The 25,062-nt window shown below is 46.6% G+C and overlaps 1 protein-coding gene across 13 annotated transcripts in view; it reads right to left on the bottom strand.

Moving 5' to 3' along the window:
• LOC123137089 (probable serine/threonine-protein kinase SIS8) overlaps positions 1-25,062 on the bottom strand; it is a 57,781-nt gene that overhangs the window by 21,988 nt on the left and 10,731 nt on the right. For 2 of the 13 annotated variants that reach the window (XR_006467731.1, XM_044556668.1), the window contains exons 1-9: positions 23,565-24,009; positions 22,046-22,351; positions 21,754-21,957; positions 21,160-21,351; positions 20,815-21,053; positions 20,415-20,510; positions 20,199-20,288; positions 8,046-8,134; positions 6,430-6,511 (exon numbers count right to left, since the gene is read on the bottom strand). Coding sequence is in view for 12 of the 13 variants with exons in the window: in XM_044556668.1 (XP_044412603.1) it covers positions 6,430-6,511; positions 8,046-8,134; positions 20,199-20,288; positions 20,415-20,510; positions 20,815-21,053; positions 21,160-21,351; positions 21,754-21,957; positions 22,046-22,291 (1,238 nt within the window). In the remaining variant the exon portion in view is untranslated. Of the gene's footprint in view, positions 1-6,429; positions 6,517-8,045; positions 8,135-20,198; positions 20,289-20,414; positions 20,511-20,814; positions 21,054-21,159; positions 21,352-21,753; positions 21,958-22,045; positions 22,352-23,564; positions 24,058-25,062 lie in introns of those variants that run through there. The other 11 variants (XM_044556665.1, XM_044556662.1, XM_044556667.1 and 8 more) reach the window with 11 other exon arrangements.

Here is a 25,062-nt window from a genome sequence, read left to right as displayed (position 1 = left end):
CTGTCATGTCCCATGCGAGGAAGCTCAGGCTGAGATGGGTTGGAGTAAAAGTTCGTGGCCATCAAGTGGGAACAGGTCAAGGGACGTCGACCACGCAGGCCACAAGCATGAAGCCCACGACCTCGATGCAGCACCGCTGGCTGTAGGCACGGTTGCTGAGGCAGAGCGTGTCCATGCCGAGCTCGACGTCGACGGGGACAACCGGGACGCGGACGACGTACACGCATCTGGTGGCTGCAGGAATGAAGACCATGGTGCCGGCGACCTGGGAAGACGCGGTGCCATGCCAAGCTCGACGGCGACCATTGAATGTAGTACCGCTGGCAGCAGAAATGAAGGCCATGGTGCCGGCGACCTAGGAAGACGCGGTGTCGCTGGCCGCTGTCATGCAGGACACGACAAGCTAGAACGGCGATTGCATTTCTCGCTGGTCGCGGGACACAAGACTTGGTGTCAGCGGCTAGGGCAGACGTCGTGTCATTGGCCGTGTCCGCACGGGACGCGGCAAGCTCGGACGGCTACCTCGTTCGTCCTCAACGTTGCTCCCCGTCGGTGACATAGTCTTCCTTGTTCCTCCTAGCTTTTTTTCCCACGTCCAAGTCGCCGAAGGAGAAGACCATGAGTGAAAAGAAGAAACAGAAAAGTGGAGAGAAGAACATGAGCAATGTCAGTTGATGGTAGGGGAGAATGGGCGTCCAGGGGAAGATGGCTTTGTGAAGAGGAGCAGCAGCGTGGGTGCATTGATTAGGTTTTTGGGCGCTGGTGGTTAAGGTCTGTGGTGGTTGAGGTCTGAGCTCACTGACAACGTCAGTCCGAAAAGGATATCGAATACAAGCCTATATTATGTGACATACATGGTTCATAATCTCCTAATAAAGACTGTCTAATATAATGGTGTGAATCCCGAGGCAAATGAATGGGGCAGATTCCAGTGGGTGTGGTCACGGTGTGCTCCAATGCAATTTCACTCAAGTAGCAAGCTATTATCTCTTATTCATATTACAATATTGTGGATATGGCGGTTATTTCTTGATGCTATTACATTTATTTCCCCAATATCTCTTATTTCTCATTTTGACCAAACATGCATCAAAGAAAAAAGGTGAATTATACACAAGACACGAACTACTATTGGAGAAGTAAATATGTCGTATGTGGGCCCATGTTCCAGTCTGGCCCATAAGGCCCAAGCCCATTCACTAACCTAGTAGAAGAGACGTTGTCTCGTCATGGGCGCCGCTTCACACTAGATCGAGCAGCCGCCAGGTGCTTTCCTCTCTCAACTAAATGGTATCAGAGAGCGAGGTTGAGGGAGGAAGGCGACGGCGGTAGGTCACCGGCGAGGTCCAGTGGGGAAATCGGCAGCGAGCTGCGTGGTGGAGACAAGCGGCTGCCTGCGAGCTGCGCACGCGCACGAGGCGGAGGTGCTGCTGCTGGGTGAGCGAATGGGACCGGGAGAGGCGGCTGAGCTGAGGAAGAGGGGCGGTGAAGTTGGCTGCTGGTGCCTCAGTTGCTGATTCTGCTGCTGCTGAGCTTGGTGCTGCTGCGCAGGTAGGAGAAGAGGTGGTGCTGGAGGCGGAGAGGAGCTGCGCGTGGAGGTGGTTGCTGCTACATGTGCTGATTGAAGAACAGATTGGGACCAGACTGTCCGGCGAGTTGGACAGACTATCCGGTGGTCTGCTCGTCGATCTGGAAGGCACTCTCGTACGACCAGACTGTCCGGTTGGGGCTGTGGTTCTGGAGGCGGCAAGGTGCTGCTGCTGTGTCTTCTGCTACTGAGAGTTGCTGCTGTTTTGCTTCTGCTGCTGCTGATTGGAGAAAGGGGAGGTGATCATGGAGGCTGAACTTACTTCTGCTGTAGAGAAACTTGAGCAGCTCATGACTGCGAAAGCTGCCGATGAGTTACCTCCTGCAAGTGGCGCCATTGTTGTGCCCCACGTGGATCAGGTGTTCAAGCTTGAGCTCTGCGCAGGTAGGAGAAGAGGTGGTGCTGGAGGCGGAGAGGAGCTGCGCGTGGAGGTGGTTGCTGCTACGTGTGCTGATTGAAGAACAGATTGGGACCAGATTGTCCGGCGAGTTGGACCAGACTATCCGGTGGTCTCCTCGTCAATCTGGAAGGCACTCTCGTACGACCAGACTGTCCGGTAGGGGCTGTGGTTCTGGAGGCAGCAAGGTGCTTCTGCTGTGTCTTCTGCTACTGAGAGTTGCTGCTGTTTTGCTTCTGCTGCTGCTGATTGGAGAAAGGGGAGGTGATCATGGAGGCTGAACTTACTTCTGCTGTAGAGAAACTTTAGCAGCTCATGACTGCGAAAGCTGTCAGGAGTTACCTCCTGCAAGTGGCGCCATTGTTGTGCCCCGCGTGGATCAGGTGTTCAAGCTTGAGCTCATGCCCAATGATGTCAAGTTGAATAGCGTGGGCAGCTACCAAGGCGGGCCTTGTTGATCTTGAAGACAAAGGGACTGACGGGATATGTTCTTGGAACGGTGGAAGAACCGGCTGACAAGGAGAGCTCAGAATGGAAGAAATGGAGCGTCACTGACTCCCTGATACTGGCCTGGATGTTGAACCCCCTGATTCCAGCCATTGCACTGTCTGTTGAGGCATTGCCGAATGCTTTTGCTGTGTGGAACATGTTGTCCATGAGGTATTCCGGTAAGGGAAACCCGATGCTCATGTCTCAAATTGAAGACAAGATCCATGATGTTCGTCAAGGTGATAGACTGGTGTATGTGAATGAGCTGCAGCACCTTTGGGCAGATCTGGATCAGAGTGATCCACTTGAACTTCCACATGCAAAGTCCATGGAGATTGCCAGGAAGTGGGTCGAGCACAGGCGTGTGATGCAGTTTCTAAAAGGCCTAGATCAAACTTTTGAGAGTAGGCATGCTGCGCTGCTATATCAGCCGACGCTTGTGTCCCATGATGAGGCCATTGTTGTGATGTCCCGAGAAGAGGTACGCCTACAGTCGAGAAGAAGAGATGGAAATGAATCTGCTTACAGGATGGCTAATTAGCAAGGTGTGAATCAACCTTGCTCTGATATCAAGACGATGTAGGGCAAAACCCTAGTTCATGATGTTTTCACACCTGGAGGCGAGGAAGAAGCAAATCAAGAGAAGAACACAAGATGAACACTCAATTGACAAAGATCCAATAGCGAAAAAGGCTTTCGCCCCGCTTTATATATAAAGCACCGAACCACAAGCATCCAGTACAACCACACGCCACGCCACCGCAACACACGCACACACCCAAGACAGGATACATAGGCGCTGAGCGCAGCAACACCACTCCTAGCACTACCGCCCCGAATAAATGAAGCTACATATGACAAGGCGGCGCCTTCAGGAAGGATACGACGCCGGAGCGCCGCCACCCGCCCGATCCAAGGATCAGAGTTTCCCCCGGAGCCGCATGACGGGCAATGAGAGCCTCGACGACGCCTTCAAGAAGGGAACGATCTTCGCCGCCGCCGGTCCGTCCGAAGATAGAGCAGGTTTTCACCTCGGCCCACAATCACCACCACCGAACGCCACACCCCGGCAACCACGCCGCCCACACGACCATGATGACCGGGCAGCACCAAGGCACGGGCTTTGTCCAAGAGCACCGCACAACCACCACCACCAGGGCCGCCACCCCAGCATCCAAGACCTCGACACCACCTCACCCGTGACCCGCCGCTACCCCAACCGAAGAGACGAGTGGAAAGGTCCCGCCTTTCGCACCCCTGGACGAACCCCAGCGCCGAGACCCAATAGGCCGGCCAAAACTGGCCTCCATCGCCCGTCCTGCAGCCCCGAGCGCGAGACGAGCTCAGTCCTGATGTCGGGCGCGAGACGAGCTCCGTCCAGCTGCCGGGCGCGAGACGAGCTTTGTCCTGTTGCCGGGCGCGAGACGAGCTCCGTCCTGCTGCCGGGCGCGAGACGAGCTCCATCCTGCAGCTCCGGGCATGAGACGAGCGAAGGACCGCAGCTGGGAGAGGGCCAGCCACTGGACCGAAGTAACGCCCGGGCGACGAGTAGATGGAGCTACGGTCGAAGCGGTCCGACCGCAAACGAGCCGACGCCGGAGATAGCTGGCCGTCGCTGCGGGCAGATCCGCCAAACCACCATGTAACCGCCGCACCCTCGGGAGACCACCACCATGAGCCGGACCTCCACGCGCCACCGCCTACGGCCGGAGCCACGGCTACACCAGGCCGCAGCCCCACCCGCACCGTCCACCCAAATCCCACCGCCAGATCTGAGTCGGACGCGCTGCCACCCGCCCTGCGGCCGCGCAGCAGCCACCCCAGCCACCCATGGGGCAGGAGGGAGACCTCCAGGAGCGGGAGGAGAAGCCACCGGCGGCCACCGAGCCATCCGTCGCCACCGCCGCCCGAATCGGGCCCGGACCAAACCAAATCGGGCCGCCACGGCCGCGACAGGCACCGCCACCACGCAGCCCACCGCGCCGAGCCACACGTCCGCGACGCCGCCGCCAGACGCCCTCCACCGCGCCGACACGCCCCGCGCCCGCACATCGCCACCGTTGAAGCAACGCGGCCCGCGCCGGCCGTCTCCAAAGGGGGGGTGAGAAACCCCACCGCCGCTGACGCCGACCGGGCTTTGCCCGGCGGCGCGAGCCGGCGGCGGCGAGGGGAGGGAGAGGGGAAGGAGGACGCCCCGGCGCCGGCGCTAGGAAGATCCCCCCGGTCGCTCGCGGGAGCGACGCGGGAGGGGGAGCGATTTCCACCTGCTTTCGACAAAGACCCAATCACGCATGTGCTAAATCCATACACACACAAGAGGGATACAAAGGTCCAAATCCAACACAAGAAGGTAAAGAGGAACTAGTTCATCCCAATCCTTAGAGGAATTGAGGGCTTGATATCCAAGAGGATCTTCCCTAGAAGGGGTCTTGAATCCACTAGGGGATCTTCTTACATGGAGGAGGCCTTGATCTCCATGGGAGAGGGTAGTGGATGAGCAAAGCTCTATCTCAAATCTGAGCTAATCCTTTGCTGACCCTAGTTCGTCCAAGTGAGGGGGTATATATAGTCTAGGGAGAGAGAGGGGGATACATGGGTGTAAACCTGAGTGGCTGCGCACAGTCAGGTATCGGACGTTCGGTGGCTCGCGCGGATCCGAACGTCCGGAGGCTATATATCCCCCACGTATCCCCCTCTCTCTCCCTAGGCTATATATACCCCTTCACTTGGACGAACTAGGGTCAACAAAGGATTCGCTCAGATTTGAGATAGAGCGTTGCTCATTCACTACCCTCTCCCATGGAGATCAAGGCCTCCATGTGAGAAGATCCCCTAGTGGATTCAAGACCCCTTCTAGGGAAGATCCTCTTGGATATCAAGCCCTCAATTCCTCTAAGGATTGGGATGAACTAGTTCCTCTTTGCCTTCTTGTGTTGGATTTGGACCTTTGTATCCCTCGTGTGTATGTGGATTTAGCACATGAGTGATTGGATCTTTGTCAATTGAGTGTTCATCTTGTGTTATTCTCTTGATTTGATCCTTTCCTCACCTCCAAGTGTGAAAAGATCATGAACTAGGGTTTTTCCCTACATCAGCAGGTGTTGTGGGAGATTCTCAAACGGCGGCGGTGACTACAATCAAACGGAGTAGGGCAGCGGCGTAATGAGACCTTGCTGGCTTACGGCGTATCCATCAATGGCAGGATGGGAGAGATGTATACCGTAGTATATAGTTTGATGGATCGAAGGCGGAGTTGTGGACCACGGACTTGAGGAAACAAGTGGAGCGGCGTACAATGCAGTGGATTGCCTAGTAAATCAACGTGAACTTTGCATACTGTTTAGGATAAACATTCATCGATTGTGGTTGCGATCTGACAACTGGCCCAGCTTGACCCCACATCATTCCTGGCCCTCGATCTGGGTCGATCGACCCTGACCCCGGCTCAGGGAATGGACCTTCGACCCCCAAACTAGGCTACTATGGGGAAAACTAGAGTGATAGGTATATCAAGAAAAGGCAAGAAGGAAATATCCTCCACGGAGGCCAAAGGAGAGGATCGACGTAGATAAAGGATGGGACTCATCGAAAGTCACATCCCGAGAAATCTGCATCCGACGGCCAATAGAATCCCAACACCGGGAGCCCTTGTGCTCATCACTCTAACCTAAGATGACAAAGTCAACAGTCAGTTTGTTGCATTCACGAGGTTAAATATGGTAAAATACTTGGCCATCGATAAAGTGAACCCGTGTAATCATGTACCTAGTTTGCTTCCTTTTTTCATATTTTATTGTTGTCCAAAAAGGAAAAAAATCTTATACTGTACTGCCTATTTAGAAGTTAACCAAGTATTTTACTCAAGTTGATCTTTTGAGGAAAATATAAATATCAAGGTTATCACTAAACTTGGCGCAACTCTTCTTATTTAGCGGGTTAAGTCCTTTTCACAAACCTCGCAAAGTCATCACCAATTTCAGGGGATGTACTCATACTTTTTGGACGTCCTCTCCGCGCACTTGACGTTGATGCACCATCTGACCTAACATCAAATAAGACACAATTAATTAGGCCAAAAATAAGATAATACTGCAGCATTAGCAACAATGTTAACTGCAATATTGTTAATCACTAATGGCTTGTAAATATGAGCTGGCTTCCAAAGTTAAGTACAGATTAACAAAGCATAGAAGTGCAGATTAGTTTTGCGTAGATTATATATATATATATATATATATATATATATATATATATATATAAATATAAATATATATATAAACAAAAAGAGAATCATGCGTAACAAGATCTTTTATGCCCTAAAGCACGACCCCAATGAACCAACTACAACTTGATTGCACGTACAACCTTAACATGCTGAAAAAAATCCAGGAACTTATTCTCAAAATAAGAAGGAAGTCCAAGAAACCAGTCAGCACCAATTCCCACTATTAAACCCAAAAATACAGGGCAATATGCCAATTGAAAGTCAATCACAAAGGTTAAACAAAGAATCAATTAGAAAAGTCAGATCCACTCAGTTAGCAGTGAGAACCAGCTTTGGGAGGAAGCATGGATCAAACAGAACTACTGTACACTGAAGGCGCTCGGCGTCACCCTTGATGACACCTGGCGGGGTTGTAGCAGGAGATGTGGCGACCACGGACGATCTCAAGGATAACGATACCGGCGACAGAGATGCCAGGCTCTACAGCTTGATGATAAGAGGGGAAAAAAATTTTGGGGGGGGGGGGGGGGGGGGGGGGGGGGATGGGGTGGAGAAGGTACCGACAAGGCAAGGCCCAGACATAAGTGGAGAGGAGAGAGGGACATAGGAAAGGTTAGAAAGGTATTTGTGTCTTTTTGCAGCACAGTAAATAGCAAAGTGACAGGATGGGTGCATCATTTTTTCCAGCAGCAGATCAGAAAATGGGTGGCAAATAAGGATTGTTTTCCTCTTAAATATGGTGCCGATGTAATTAAAAAACAACAAGTGACGCTCAAGGACCTGTTTGCCGAGTTTTGGAACTATAAAATAAAACAAAAACATGACACTCGAGAACTCTTTGGTTCTATTTATCATATTCAAATTACTTGGCCTATTTGAACAATAAAAAATGTTGCTGGAAGTGAAATAGAATGAAATAGAGCCACTTTGAGCTTCCCTATGAAATGAGGCATGGAACGGAGCCACTACGAAGAAATTATGGGAGTTACGAAAGAAGCTTCGGACTCATATTGTTCATGGGTTGAGAGCGGGAGTTGAACTCTAGGAGGTCGAATCCCCCCCTTGTTCCTCAGTAGCTCAGTGGTAGAGCGGTCGACTGTTAACTGACTGGTTGTAGGTTCGAATCCTTTGGGGAGATTTTATTCATTCTTTAATGTAAGAATAAAGAATTGAATTAAAGGGTTTGCTTTGACCCTTAGGAGTAGGTAACCCGTTCGCTATCATTGTTTCTATTTCTATTGACCCTTCATTGTTCAGGCATTTTCTTTAAATCATGGCAATGAGCTATTTAACTATCTTCTTATTTGTTGATTAAGACTTAACAAATTGATAAAATAGAAACTTACTGAGGTACCTTGATACAGCTACACCATCTCCGTACTGTCTATCACCCAAGTTTGAGCGTCCATGTGCTCTGGACAATGGATGGTCTGGACTACAGGAACAAATAAATACATTTTAATCTAAATCCATTCTGAATCTTTAAAGCAGGTACAGATTCTATATATAGCAGAGAAGAATTGATATAAATAATATAGGACGGGAAGATAAAGCAAGCAGGAAACAAAACCCTCAAAGAGATATAAATATGGGACAATTAACTCAAATTAAGGATCATCTGCCTCTGACATATTAGTTGCTTAAAAATCAGCCTTCGTTGTGGTCAGCTTTCAGATGAAAAGCAGCATCTGAAATGGCAGGGCAGTATGATGCGGTTGGGCCCATGTGGAGCTCACCATCAGAGTGAGAGGATAATGGTGCTGAGTTAGTTACATGTAGCGTTAACTCAGTTTCACGCCATGATATGCCATGCCGTGTCATGTTATTGCTTTATCCTGAGAGATCAGACTACACCAAGTCTCAAAGTGGAGGGATCAATATGTTGGACGACGTCATCCTCCTCCATGTCCGCATGATGCAGAGCATCCCACGATCATCCCCATGGACGTATCTACATCCCCCACGACACCACTTGGACCAATGACAAGAGCCCGAGCAGAGGCTATCTAAGACAAGGTGAACTTGCTCCTCTCCGAACTACCACTTTATACACATGAGACATGGCTACTACCTCAAGCGGAAACACTATGTATGATCAGTACTTGGAGGAAGGCCACGGAGCAGCTACATCCAATGGACAAGACGGCAAGGACACCGAGCATGAAGGACAAGAAGAAGAGCTACCGAAGAAGCTACAGCGAGCGGACGTCCGACCAGGACCGGACGTCCGGCGCCCGAAGCTCCAGCCAGCGGACGTCCGACCAGGACCGGACGTCCGGCGCCAGAAGGCCCAGCCGACCCAGATCCCAGCGGACGAAAGCTACAGCGAGCGGACGTCCGGCCTCCTCCAGACGACCGGCCGTCTCCGGACGTCCGGTACCACGTTTACATAACATAATTAGCGAAAGTCCGAGCCTACCGGACGTCCGGGCCCTCGCGAGCCACCGGACGTCCGGTAAGGACCGGACGTCTGCTGCCTGTGTGTCCGCAGCTTCGGGCCCGAGGCCCATGTACCCTCTCATTTCGCCCCCTTTTGCACTTAGACTATAAATAGACCTCCTCCTCCTCCTAGTTAGGGTTAGCATTGGTTTAGCTCATATTTGAGATAGAGCTTTGCTCATCCACTTGGCTACTTCTCCATCGGAGCTCACAACCTCTTCGGAGAAGATCCCCCAAGCGGATTCAAGACCCCATCACGGGAAGACCCTTCAAGACCTCCTCACGAAGAAGACGTTTTATATCGTCCTTTGTTGACTTTGAATCGCGTATCACTCTTTGTGTTTCGAGGATCTAGCATATGTGTGACCGAATCTTGTTGGTTTGAGTGATTCTCTCGTGTTTCCCCTCATGATTTCTCCTCGTGTTCTTCGTATTCGTCATAGGATTCCCTCCAATCGTGAAAGATCGGGCATCTAAGATTCTACCCTACATCATCTTGGTATCATGAGCCGATCACGTATTTGGAGCCCCTACCCCTACCAAAACGAACAAGATGCCGAGGCTCAACATCTTCAACAACAACGTCGTGAAGCACAAGCACTTGAGGCGCAACGTGCCCTTCGAGAGTCAAGTCGAGCCGTCGCCAACCACAACCGAGATACGCGCAATCAAGAAGAAGCACTTCGCAAAGAAATCCAAGAGAGGAACTATCAAGCAAGAGTGCATCGTCAAGTTCCTCAAGCTCCTCCACAAGCTCGACAAGCTCCTCCACAAGCTCGACAAGCTCCTCCACAACCTCAAGTTCACCAAGAGCATGATGACTATGGAAATCCTCCACGCCAAGAGCAATATGAGGTTGACAATCATCCACGTCAAGGGCGTCATCATCACCCTCAACCCCACCACAATGAAGAGCAACGCTACGGCAAGCTCAAGTTCACCATGCCCAAGTTCATCGGAAGCAATGATCCCGAAGAGTACCTATCATAGGCATTGAAGGTCGACAAGTTCTTTCGCTTGCACAACTATGAGGAAGAGAAGAAGATCGCTATGGCATCCCTTGAGTTCCAAGACTATGTGCTCATATGGTGGGAACAAGTCCTTGAGCGCCGAGAAGCAAAAGGTGAACCACCAATCACCACATGCGATGAAATGAAGGATGTCATGCGAGCACGTTTGTGCCAACATACTACAACTGCGACCTCTTCAAGAAACTCCAACTCCTCAAGCAAGGAACAAAGAGCGTTGAAGAATACTACAAGGAAATATAGATTGCCATGATAAGAGCCAATGTCACCGAAGATGATGAGCAAACTATGGCCCGTTTCTTGAATGGCCTCAATCATCCCATCAAGAATACTGCCGACTTCCAACCCTACTCCAACCTCATTGAGCTAGTGCATCAAGCTACCAAAGCGGAACGTCAAGTGCAAGATGAATTCAAGTACGCCAAGTACTCTTCCAAGAGCTACGGCTTCTCCAACAACCAAGCTTCAACGACTCCAACACCTCCTACCTCAACCAAGCCATCTACAAGCAACGGCGACAAGTCAAGTTACAAGAAAACTTCGACAACCTCAAGTTGTCCTCCTACTACAAGCACCTTCAAGCCGTGAGCTTCATCATCTACTCCAACCGATGAGACCGTCAAGACAAGTTCCATCAAGTGTTTCACATGCGACGGCCGAGGCCACAAGTCCTTTGAGTGTACCAACAAGCGCACCATGATCCTCAACGACGACGGAACATATCACTCCATGAGTGAAGAAGAGATGGAAGCCCTTGAGCAAGTGGCCATGCACCGGCGCGTGAACGAAGATGAAGATGATCAAGTCTTTTGTGATGAGGATTCGAGCCCCGCCCTCGTTGTCAGGTCTTAACTCTTCAACATCAACAAGATGAAGACCAAAGATGCCATATCTTCCACACCAAGGCCGGCATCAATGGAAGGTCCGTCAAGGTCATCAACGATGGAGGGAGTTGTCATAACTTGGCAAGTGAAGAACTATGCTCCAAGCTCCAATTGGTCAAGATGAAGCACCCGCACCCCTACAAGGTTCAATGGCTAAGCGATTCCGGCACTATCCAAGTCGAGCATACGGTACAAGTTTCCTTCAAGATAGGAGCATGTGAATACACTTTGGAGTGTGATATCGTCCCGATGTCCGTTTGCCACCTCCTTCTTGGTCGACCATGGCAATTTGACCGAGGCGTCATCCACAACGGGCGTACCAATCACTATAGCTTCAAGATGAAAGGAAAAGAGTACGTGCTACGACCTATGTCTCCAAGTCAAGTGATCACCGACAAGCAAGCCACCCATCGTGGAGAAAAGAGGGAGAGAGCGAACCACGACAAAGAGAGTGAGCGCCACAAGCCAAAATCGAGTGTCTCCACGATGAGTGACAAGAAAAACTTAGTCCTATTTGCCACCAAAAGTGAGATGAGAGAAGTGTGTGAGAACCCATCAAGTGGTATGCACTATGTCCTTTTGTGCAAGGACGAGGCAACAAAAACTAACACCTCTCACAATCTACCTTTAGTGTTGTCTTCTCTTTTGCAGGAATTCCAAGACGTTTTTCCCGATGAGCTACCTCCGGGACTACCACCACTACGAGGCATTGAGCACCGAATCGATCTCATCCCCGAAGCACCTCTACCTAACAAGGCTCCCTACCACGTCAACCCCGAGGAAACCAAGGAGATCCAACGGCAAGTACAACAACTCATCGACAACGGCCATGTACGTGAAAGTTTGAGCCCTTGTGCCGTCCCGGTAATCCTTGTTCCCAAGAAAGATGGTACATTTCGCATGTGTTCCGATTGTCGTCCTATCAATGCTATTACCGTGCAATATCATTACCCTATTCCACGCTTAGATGATATGCTAGATGAGCTTAGCGGAGCCAGCATCTTCTCTAAGATTGATCTTAAGAGTGGCTACTATCAAATACGCATCCAAGAAGGTGATGCATGGAAAACCGCACTCAAGACCAAATTTGGCTTATATGAATGGCTTGTTATGCCAATGGGTTTATCGAAGCACCCGGTACTTTCATGCGAGTCATGCATTTTGTTCTTCGACCCTATATTGATGTATTTGTTGTGGTCTACTTTGACGATATTCTTGTCTTTAGAAAATCCCTCAAAGATCATGTCACCCATCTTAGAACCGTGTTGCAAACCCTTAGGAAAGAGCGCCTTTATGCTAATATGGACAAATGCCTTTTTGGTGTTGATAAGCTTGTTTTCTTGGGTTTCGTTGTGTCTTCTAAGGGTGTTCATGTAGATGAATCTAAGATCAATGCTATTAAAACTTGGCCCCAACCAATCAACTTGCAACAAGTGCGTAGTTTTCTTGGTTTAGCCGGCTTCTATCGTAGATTTGTGAAGCATTTTAGCACCATTGCTTCACCTTTGCATTCTTTGAGTAAGAAAAATGCGCCATTTGTTTGGGAACCATCCCAAGATACTGCATTTAATGAGCTTAAGAATTTGCTTACTCATGCTCTTACCCAACTTTGACAAACCTTTTGAAATTCATTGCGATGCTAGTGGTAATGGCATAGGAGGTGTGTTAACGCAAGAAAAGCGCCCCATAGCATACTTTAGTGAGAAACTTTCCGGAGCGCAACTCAATTATCCCATCTATGACAAAGAGCTATATGCTTTAGTGCGAGTTTTGCGTGAATGGGAACATTATCTTCGCCCTCATGAATTTATCATCCGTACCGATCATGAAATGCTCAAGTACCTAAAGGGTCAAACTAAGTTGAACAAGCGTCATGCTAAGTGGAGTGAATTCATTGAGTCATTTCCTTATGTCATCAAGTACATCAAAGGTAAGGAAAATGTTGTGGCGGATGCCCTTTCCCGCATATGCATGCTTGTCACTAAACTTGGCTTTGAGCACATAAAAGACTTGTATGCGCATGATCCTACTTTTGCAATTCCTTATGCCAAGTGTTTGACGCATACATCTTGGGAACGTTATTACATCAAGGATGATTACCTTATGAGAGCTAACAAACTTTGCATTCCTGAGTCTTCTCTTTGTTTGCTCCTTCTGCAAGAACCTTGGGAAGACATTAGCATGGACTTTGTACTTGGTTTCCCTAGAACTCAAAATGGAAAAGATTCCATGTTTGTTGTTGTGGACCGATTCTCTAAGATGGCTCATTTTATCCCATGCAACAAGATAGACGATGCTTCACATATTGCAATCTTTTTTCTAGGGAAATCTTGCGCCTGCATGAAGTCTCAAAGACGATTGTCTCGAACCGCGACGTCAAGTTCTTGAGTTACTTTTGAAAGACTATGCGCCAAGCTCGGAATCAAGCTCTTGTTCTCTTTAGCAAACAATCCTCAAACCGACGGCCAAATGGAGGTGACAAACCGAACACTCTCCACTCTGCTACGCGTGTTGATCAACAGGAACATCAAGGAGTGGGAGGAGTGCCTACCCATCGCCGAGTACGCCTACAACCGTGCAAGACACTCCACAACCGGCAAGTCCCCCTTCGAGGTCGTCTACGGTTTCAACCCATTGTCCCCATTGGACATTCTTCCTCTTCCACTACAAGAGCGCACCAACATGGACGCGAGTGCACGAGCAAGCTACCTCAAGAAGATGCATGAAGATACAAGGCACACCATCGAGCGACAAGTACAACGACTCGCGACCAAGCTCAACATCAACAAGCAACCCATGATATTCAACATCGAAGATCTTGTGTGGCTACACCTTCGCAAGGAACGCTTCCCCAACGAACGCAAGTCCAAACTTCTACCCCGAGCCGATGGACCCTTCAAGGTGCTAGCACGCTACAACAACAACGCTTACAAGATCGACCTCCCAAGCGACAAGTACAACGTGAGCGACATCTTCAACGTCAAGGACCTCTCTCCCTACCATGGTGATGATGTTTCCGATTCGAGGTCGGATCCTTCCCGGGAGGGGGGGGGGGGGCGAAGATGATGCGGAGCATCCCACGATCATCCCCATGAACGTATCTACATCCCCCACGACACCATTTGGACCAATGACAAGAGCCCGAGCAAAGGCTATCGAAGACAAGGTGAACTCGCTCCTCTCTGAACTACCACTTTATACACATGAGACATGGCTACTACCTCAAGCGGAAACACTGTGTGATCAGGTACTTCGAGGAAGGCCACGGAGCAGCTACACCCAATGGACAAAACGGCGAGGACACCGAGCATGAAGGACAAGAAGAAGAGCTGCCGAAGAAGCTACAATGAGCGGACGTCCGGCGCCTGAAGCTCCAGCCAGCGGACGTCCACCACCTCCCCCCCCCCCACCCCACCCCACCCCCTCCTGGTCTGCAACTGTGCAAATGACGGGAAATGTCCCTTATAACCTCACTTATCCCCTCATCTTAGAAAACGTAAGAGACTTTACTCAATCTATCTCCTCTTGATAGGATCAAGTCCTCTTGATTGAGGAAGAATACTATGAATTTCAAGACCTCCACTTCCTAGAAGTTGAAGAAGAACTATCTCTCAAGATCCCCATCTTTCCTAGAGATTTGGGGAAAAACTACCCTTGCTTACCTTTATTTCCTTCGTTGTTCTTGGATCTAGGATGCACCTTTTAGATTGACTTGGATTTTGAGGAGTAATTGGTGCAGATCTTGTCCTGCGAGTGATTTTTCTCTTGTGTTCCCTTTATTTTGCCTTGATCCTTGTGTTACTTCTCAAATCCAGTTCCAATTCATGAAGATCGAGCCACCCTAGCGGCTTGCCACATATAATTTGGTATCATGAGCAAGGATGCTATGAATTAGATCCCCTCCATCTCCATTTTCAAGCCTCATTTTGAATTTTGCTTACCTATTTGGAAAATCTACACAAAAATAGCCATGCCCAATTTTGAGCAATTTAATACGTGGATCCAATTTTGTGCAAGTGGATCTACCACAATTTGCGTTACTTCCGCCGAAATTTTTTTCTTTTACACGTCGGTTACAAGTTCAAAACCTGTCGCCTCCGGATGTCAGGTACCCCAACCCCCGGACATTCGACCAACCATGGAAATCCAGAATAGCACCAAAAACCCAACCACCCCGAAGATCCGACCCTTGCAGATCACTTTGGCATCTTTGCCAACACTCCAAGGCCATGTGTACCGCTACATCAATCCAAGTTCGCCTTTGACGACGATCATCCCTCAAACACATACACCGGAAGCAAGACTGTCACTCTTCTCGTGGTACAGGAGTCGACGAGGTATATGTTCCATCACACAAACCTTACCTTCCTTGCCATTACCCTTGAGAGCCATTCGATCCTTTGTGATACATTTAGAACAGTAAAACTGAGCCTATTCCCAGCCTTCTCACGCTATTAGCCGTGTAAGCCGTTGGATATCGTATCGTGCATGTGTCGTTCTCAGCCACTCGATGTGCCATTAGGCTCCACGTTTTCCACTCCGTGGGCTGGCTGTCCTAAGAGGACACTACTCCGGAAGAAATTTCTGACGCTTGTGATTGATTGGGCCTCTCCGGCACGAAGCCCATCTTAGCTTCACGAAGGAAGCCTTCAGTCAGTCAACGCCTAGGCATAAGGCGATTCCAGCGTGTAGAAACTGTAATTTACCTATCGAGACTAGCTATTTGAGAATTGTCGGGCCTCTTAACTTGTGCAGCTTAGTGATCACTTGTGCATCATATCGTGTTATAGTTACTCTGCGCATTATCTCAATGCAAGGAACGTCATGAGCTACAACGAAGGGCACATGCACCTTGCATTGAGCGCACTCGACAAGACGACAACAAGAAGAAAACCCACCGCCTCGATGACAAGAACAACATCAAACTCGCAATCGTCAAGAGGAGGGGAACGTTTTGGCAAGCTCAAGTTCGCGATTGCTAAGTTTTCCGGCGCCATAAACACCGAGGATTACATCTCTTCGGCACTCAAGGTTAACAAGATCTTTCGAGTCCACAACTATGAAGAGCCAAAGAAGATTGCCATGACCCCCCCCCCCTCGAGTTCGACGACTATGCGCTCATACGATGGGACCAAATACAAGAACTTCAACAAGAGCAAGGAGATTCTCCCATTGCTACTTGGGATGACATGAAGCAAGTCATGAGAGCGAGATTTGTGGCATCCTCAAGCAAGGAACAAAGATCGTCGAAGAGTACTACAAGGAGATGGAAATCGCAATGATTCATGCTAATGTCAAGGAGTCCGATGAGCAAACGATGGCGCAATTCCTCAATAGACTCAACCCCCAATCAAGCAGACTTGTGGATTTTCAACCCTACACAACTTTGCTTGAGTTGGTTCATCAAGCAACAACTTCAAGATGACATCAAGAAGTACTACAAGTACTAGGCATACACTTCAAGGAACTTCACCATCAACTTTCAAATTACTTGAAGCATGGTGCCATACCAACAAGCTACACCCACTAGTGGTGCTAATACAAGTTCAAAGTGATGTGGAGCATCCCATAGGCACATGCATCTTCCACATCATACATATAAAGGTGAATCTTCTCCTTTACACGTGTCTACTTGACCCCTTCAAGGATGGTATACTACTTGACCCTCCTTCCTCATGCATGCATCACTCACATTGTGCAGCAAGCGTGTTTGTTCATGCACGCGCTGCCCGAGCCCCATCTTCATTGTGGTATGTGCACAGCACAGCTCACTAAGGTCTCCAACTCCGCCGTACGAACTTGTGGTGCACTCCGACGGTGACTGGGTCAGGTGCACTCGTTCGACGTCGGGACTCCGTGCCCCCCCCCCCCGACTCCAAGGACGGCATCGCCTTCCATGTCCTGATGTCTTGTGCACACACTTCCCCAAGCCTTCCAATGTCCCATCCCTCGCCGGTATCCCACCATTTCCCGGTTCTTGCTCGACACCATACGTGCTTTGTTTCTCTCATGAAGCATCCTTGATGACCATGTGTTTAGTTTAGAAAAAGAAACAGAAAATGGGTAATAAAAAAGGTACAGCGGCACCAATCCTCGTCTCTCTCGTTGTCGGCGATTCTTGATTTCTTACAATGGTCATTTCACAGACACGTCTCACACATGCACCTCGCATCGGTGTTGGGTACTGATCGGCATTTCACTTGCAAGGCCTCCTCCCAAGCCGAGCCTTCCCTGTAGACACAATGGCTCGTGTATCACTGTCTCCTAAGTGCTTTCTAGCTTCAAGCTTTCTACTTTCCATTGTGTCCACAAAATTTGTTGCTCTCTCGTGTTTACTATGTCATGTGTGTCCACCATACATTTATATGTCAGCCTTCTTCTAGCATTGGCCCTTTCTGTACAATTTTTGCGGCCTTTCTTGTCGTGGTTGTCTTTGTACGATTTATGTAGCCTCCTTTTGCATTGTTGTTGATCTACACCCCTTTCTTGCCCCCAAGCTTCTTGCGCCACCGGTTTCTTTTGCTATGATCTTTGCAACATGCTTCTTCTATCCCTTTTTGGCTTGACTCAACATGTTTCTAAAAACTCCATGTTACTATGATACTCTCAAGACGTGAATTTTGGGATTTCGCTATTTATCTTAGTCTTATACTTATTCAAATGAAATGATTTGTGTACGCTTTGCATTTGAGAGGGGGGTGTTAAGGACTACTTGCGGACGTTCAAGAATCAACTTTCGACTAAGGGTATCGTTAGAAGTGTGATTGGGAATGAGTAGGCAGGGGTGCGTACGGCGGCCTTATAGTGAAGGTCGCCGTACACTCGACTCAACGATATTTTTAAATAGGTTTGGTCGCCTCGTGGGAGCACAACCAACATCCTATGGAAGGGTCGTCAAGAGTGGTGCCCGCTGCACAGAACACTTGTGCCGCCACGACTCCCAACTAGTCCGCACCTGGTCCCTTGGACTCCAGATCTTGGTCTTCCTAACTCTTAAGAGAGCTAGTAGGGGAGAGTGACCCTCCTCTTGAGTTTTTTCAAGTGGGAGTGAGTGATTTACATGCCTATGGAGGGCCTTGTATAGCCTAGGGGTCCTTGACAAATGACCAAGGCTACTAGCTAATTTCCCCTCCTTTGGTCCCATATGCCTCTAGTTGGGGTTGGAGGTGGGTTGTAGCCCATTAGGGGAGAACCCCTAAACTACCCATCTTCGACTTTTTGGGATCTTCATTTGACTAGTTGACCATGAAGCGTTGGACTTTTGTTGGCCAGGGTGGCTTGCTTGGACCCATGAAGAGTTACTCTGACTTGTGTTGAATGCCCACATGGCATGTTACATAGGGTAGGGGTGGTGCCTTAAGAAGGGTCAGAGCCATTACTGCAACACTGCAACAGTACTAGTATCGGTCTAGGTGTCTATTAGCCTAGATTTCCTTCCTTGTACTCCAAGTCCATTGTATTTTATATTTACGCCTTGGGCTCTGCAATATAAGACAAGTTGCTCCTCTTAACAAAAACCATCTGACCTAGATAGTTTTTGGTTGACCTTGTGACCAAAGTTCGCTTTAACTGTCTCAGCATGTGCTTAAAGCTAAAAGACAGACGTGCCCTTGAAAAGATAAATTTTGAAAGCCAAATTCATGGGCATATTTGTCTTTTGAGAGCCATTAGAATATTCCATGTATATCATTTTGGATCTAACGGCTGGACATAAGAAATGTGAGTTTCAGGCAGTGGCTCAAACCTTGTCTTTCTTGGCGATAAGGTGACCCACACTCCTACGGGTTACAGCTCGACAATGGCAACGGCAATTATACAGACAAACCTGGCTGACCCGGATGGTTTGTGGTTGACATGGTGACCCAGGCTGGTGTTAACTGTCTCAGCAAGGTCACATGGTTAGATCTAAAAAGACACAAGTGCCCTCGAAAAGATAATTTTGAAGGCAAAATTCATGGGCATATTTGTCTTTTGAGAGCCATTAGGATATTCCTTCTGTCAGATATTCGGGCTTTAGGAGGTCGTTCAGACCTCGTATTTTTTGGCGACAAGGTGACCTGCACTCCTAAACCACCATGGTAAGGCTGCATTTGGCATTGAGATGGATTATGATAATCCAGATTTTCCTATTTTTTCTATTTGGCTAACCATCTTTTTTCCTGCTTTCATGGCTACTTACCACCCAGAATTTATAAGGAAAGTTCAGTACAACATAGTTTAGTGCCAATAAACTAAGTCTAAATCTTAATAATCAATGAAAAATATGAACATTTTAGTAAAGTTTCAATAAACTTCGGAAAATCAAAAAATAATGAGGAAAATAAATTTGGAAACCAGTAATCATAAGCAGAAATGGAAAACATAAAACTGGTATAAATAAAAGGAAATTAAGAGAAGATAAATATCTAGATACATTTGATCTAATTCTTCATATAATTTACAACATTTTCATCTTTCCTAAGTTTATAGTCAAAACAGTGAAATGTTAAAAAAAAACTCATCACTGCAGATAATCCCATGAAGGGGAGCCTTGGCGCAGTGGTAAAGCTGCTGCCTTGTCACGGGTTCAAGTCCTGGAAACAGCCTCTTACAGAAATGTAGGGACAGGCTGCGTACTATAGACCCAAAGTGGTCGGACCCTTCCCCGGACCCTGCGCAAGCAGGAGCTACATGCACTGGGCTGCCCTTTTCTTTACTGCAGATAATCCCATGTTTTTGAAGATCCTTTCAATCCTGTGTTATTCCTATTCCTACGTTCTCGAATTTCTACAGTTCAGATAGGCCCTTAGAAGTGCTAGATAGATAGAACATGATTATCTCTCTAACAAACAACTGCTAATCTCTGCATGCACAAACCATAGCCTTTAGTTGCTAACATTCTACAGAAGTGTGAGCCTCCGCCATCATGTGTAGAACTAAGTTCTGATGGTGAACGGAGTCTGAGCAGCTATCATGCATATTAGAGGTAGAAACTAGTAAGATACAGAACTTTGACAGTGCAGAAGATTACTACGGCAAAAGAGATCTCACGCCAGACTAAAAGAACCATGTAATGAACAAATTTACCAGATTGAACCATGTAATGAACAAATTTACCAGATTGGTGACAATAGCTACTGTGTAAACAGAACAAGATAAAACTAAGAACCTTGAACTGGCAGTTCTTTGATGTTCATTAGCTTTCCTCCCACGGCGTCCACATAAGGCATTTGCAACATTTGGTTCACTATGTGATGAACTTGTAAACCATGAAATGGAAAAAATAAAAAGGTAATTCTGAAACGTGAACACTGAAAAAACAGAGCAAAGATGGAAGAGAATGTAGAAGGATGGAAGAAAATTGTTATATTTATTTGAGGCTTACCATCTCAATTTGCCCTCCATAGAGTTTGAAGTTCGGCGCATGATGTCTCTTAGGGACGGAACTTTAAATGACCTATTGTTTTCATCTTGCTCTTGCCTGAAAAGTGACATAAATTGCCAATAGTGCTTATCAGGAACAATATCAAGGCACTAGAAGGCTACAATTGTATAGTTCTAAGACTACAGATTTGATGTTTAGAAATATAGATTGTTCCTGGCAAACAAGACAATGATTTTAAGTTTGCACAGGTATTTCTATGCCCAAAGCTGAAGTCAAACAGAGCAGTATCATACTATCATATGTTGCTAATGCAGTATCAGCAATAATAAGATCCCTGCAAGGGACCAAACATAACCAGAACCAGAAACAGGTATATCAAAAAGGGAATACACAAGCATACCGTTGAGAGCACAAAGGACTATTCGGTTCAAGAGGAGAATCACAAGAATCATAGTCAGCAGAGTCACTCTCTCCAGCAGCAGATATATGGGATGTGATTATAGCTTTGGATGAGAATGGAATTAGTTGTCCTGGAAAACGCATTAGATCAACGAGAAACTCCATGGACTTCAGCATAACAACAACAGACATATGTTTGGGTGAGTCATCGCGTTCATGAGATTCTTCATCTGAAATGCCCTGCACATATTAAATAACATAGTAATGTAGGGTTCAGGAATTTCACGAGTGGGAAGAATCCTATTTCAAAGTGCAGACGCACTAATGAGAAGGTAATAGAACTTACCACCAACAGCTTAGAATCTATACCAACAGAGTCAGCAAGGACTTTAAATAAAATTGCTCTGGGCCGACAAGATCCATGTCGTATCTGCCCCAACAATTGAATTCCCTTGTTTTCCATGAAATGAAAAATTTCTTCAGAAGAAGTTCTTGCAGGGCTGAGCTGTGGGTTTGGTCGCTTATAGAAGTCACAAACCTGCAATTATCATTAAAAATTATGCTCGCACGGAAATACGTAAATAGTTTCACATCAGTACAGGCCGGAAGAAATGTAACTAAAGGCAGCCTTTTAAAATGTGTAATTAGAACCATATCTGTACAGGCTCGGAAAAACAAGAAAAAACAATCTATACTTCAGAAATGAGTTATTTTATACATCAAGCAGCAACTAAAATCCACGAAACACTTCAAGGAATAAATAGGTCAGTTAAAATGGTTGCAGAACAATAAATTGAACAGTTCCAAGTAGGAAGAGTTTTTGTAATTTATTTAAACAGCAATTGATCATAGAGAAATTGCAGCAAACGGTTTTTCTAAAGAAGAAAAGAAGATGGCATCATTGTCCCCCATTGCATAAAGGATCTCAGAGAGAACTTACCAAACCTGCAAGCTTTTTTATCATTGCGGCTGGGTTAGAACTCAATCCTTTTACCAGAGCTACACATAGCTGCCTTATCGCAGATAGCTTTTTATCCTTCTCCAAGTCCACAAGAATTATCTCAGCCTTGAAGCCCTCTATTCCAAGGGAATATAGATCATCAGGAGAAGGAATGGCGTCAAAACACTCCTTCAGTTTCTTATCCTGCAAAGTTCAGAATGATAATATAAAATAAATAAAGAAGTACAGAGAGAGTGCTAACAAATTGGTACCTCGAATAAGACCCACTTACCGGTATAATTGAGTAAAATCCATTGGGTATTGGACTCGATAGAAATCCAGTAGACCATAATTCCTGAGAAGCGCAAAATGAATGGTCACCTTTCATACAGTTAAGAGAAGAATCTGCCAAATCCGAATTGTGGTCCTGCTTAGCCAAGGAAATGGATTGGAACTTATGCTCTTCATGTGAGGACAGCCAATTTGCATCAGTAGAGTGTGTATCAGATTGCCCGTCACCATCTGGCAGATCATCCATCTCAAATATATGTTAAAATACAGTATCATTTTACGAATGTCATCATACAGATCAACCAGTCTGCAAACGAAAAAGTACAACAAATAGATTGAATTAGACGAGTGTTGACTCTTAGTGTGCATAAGCTAAAAAGAGATAGAATGTTGATTCTTGTATTTGGCCAGTAAAAAGGAAAGACCAGATACCAATAACACAGCTTCTATTATTTAAACTTCATTGGTTATACACACCCTACTTATGCAGCATGAGTTGCTGCATTTAGCTAGCAGTGTATATACACTATGGGCAGTATTTACCACGATATAAGTGATCCTAGTTTTCGTTTAGTGTTAGCTGTAATCCTTGTGCCTTTTGAGTTATTGGCGCATTAGCACAGGTCCGCTAGAACTTTCTTAGTCAGTAAGACAGTATATGCAGGTACACAGCGTAGTCAATTTGCCTATTACATGTACTAGCAGATGCCTTTTGCATATATGGGTCGGTTGCTAGCAATCGACTTGTCTATGTACTATATTTAGACCTCACAACAACAATACAAGCTCAACCTCCCTTGTTCAGCTCGCAGTTACCTAATTCGCAATTCGCTTGGTTCGCGGTTCAGGATTCGCTACATCTACCAAATCAGATTCGATGGGGGATACACATCTACGATTCACGAATCGTAGTTAGAGAAGGGGTTCGCGAACCCGGAGATTACGATTCGTCGCCTCTAGCATACAATGTATTTTTTTCTTTATATGGAGGGCTTCATTAGTTCATTGACCATCCATGGCAATCCCATCGATGAACATAGGGTTGTCGAGAAGTTTTTGTGTGTCATCCCTTCGGGGTATGTGTAGATTGCACCGTCAATCAAGACTATACTCCATACAACGAAGCTCTCAATTGAATAGGTGACAAGCCAGCTCAAGACTGCTTATGATCATTGTGAGTCGTAAACCAAGTTGGAGCAGCCGATCCTATCCAGCAGCAAGGCCTACATCTCTGAGGAGCAGTGACTCACCCAGATGAAGCAAAGGCAGGATGGAGAGGGAGCTCCAGGCCTCCCAACCAAAGGCGGGAGGGATAGGAAAGTTCCAAGCCTCCTAATTCACATTTACCCATTGGGTACCCCTACCACATCGACTGACACCACATACATCGCCCACGTCGGCGACCATTTCATCCTCTTTTGACAACTTTACGTGAAGCGAGGCAGGTCATTTTGATTTTGTCAAGGGTTCTGACTTGAGGTATCCATTCCAACATAAGCTTACTCTTCCCTTGACATTACCTTTGTGAGTCATTCGACCCCTTCACGACAAATTTGAGCCCATCGAGACTAGCTATTTGAATATTGCTGGGCCTCGTGGCCTTGAGCATAGTAGTGACATCTTGCACACCATTTGGTGCCTCATAGTTAATCTGTGCAATAAATATTGCTGGGCCTCGTGGCCTTGAGCATCGTAGTGACATCTTGCACACCATTTGGTGCCTCATAGTTAATCTGTGCAATATCTTGTGATAGTTTGTCTTGCATTTTTGGTCAAGTCTCAAAAAAAGTGGCAAAAGGAAGTAAAGTTCATACAATAAAGATACAGAACTTAAATAGGCAAAAGAGGAAGAGCAAAAGAGATATATGTGCCAGGTATACTTAATATAGAGATACACCCTGTGATATATATAACCAAAAGAGATACTTAATATCTTGCGATAGTTTGTCTTGCATTTTTGGTCAAGTCTCAAAGGAAGTGACAAATGCAAGTAAAGTTAAAACAATAAAGATAGAAAGCTTATAAGCAAAAAGATTAAGAGCAAAAGAGATATATGTGCCAGGTATATATAATATAGAGATACGTCAAGCATGCAAGTTTTGCAGATCTTTGCCCTATCATGAAATCAAGCTAGCCTATTTTCTTGTGTTTGTGTAACAAGAGCTTAGTCTTCGATAAGCCAATCATTCTTACATTTGTGATCAAATTGCATTACATTGAGTTCATTGTGGATATTTACCAATCTTTTCGATATCTTGGTCCACTTATTCCTTGATTTTGTTCCACTGACCTTACCAAGATCCACATATAGCCTTGTTGCGAGTGTGTAGGTGCGCAGACAAGGTTCTTTGCCAACTTATCTCTCATTTCCAACTGTCGATGGGGAGATCCTTTTTACTTTTCAACTTCATCGGAAAGAGGTGTTGGAAATATACCCTAGAGGCAATCATAGCAATGATTATATTTCATTGTATCCATGAATTATTAAATGTTCCATGAATAATGTCATTTGTGTTGATTGGCAAGTATGTGACTTGTTTGTGAAACTCTATACTTGAATGGTTATTCTAAAGTAATCCCTAGTGGGACTTAATGTGAGAACACATATGAATATTCGACTAGCACATGTATTGGTTGATGACCATGTTTCACACTACATGGACATGGAGATGTCGGACCAACAATGTGAAATGTTATGTGGGGTTGGATAAACCCAACTTGAGACATAGCGTGAATGTTAATTACCTCTTACAATGTGTGTTATGTCCTTAGATGTGAGACAGTCATATGTGTGGTGACTTACTTGGGAGTTGCCAAACACTACTTCATAATTGATTAGTTATAAAGTTTGCTTTCTTGTTTGTCATGAAACATACTTCAAGCCATGGCCGGTCGATATGGGATTTGCACATCTCTTCAATGAGAGAGATATCTCTAGGGTCATCGAGTGATCAGATCCAAAAATGCATGGTTGTGCTACTTGAGGTTAAGAATTAACCTAGCAATGAATTCCAAGTA

Source organism: Triticum aestivum, chromosome 6B (genome assembly GCF_018294505.1).
Source record: "Triticum aestivum cultivar Chinese Spring chromosome 6B, IWGSC CS RefSeq v2.1, whole genome shotgun sequence".
Lineage (NCBI taxonomy): Eukaryota > Viridiplantae > Streptophyta > Magnoliopsida > Poales > Poaceae > Triticum > Triticum aestivum.
Note: the sequence above shows the minus strand (reverse complement) of the source record. Positions and strands in the feature narration are given on the sequence as shown.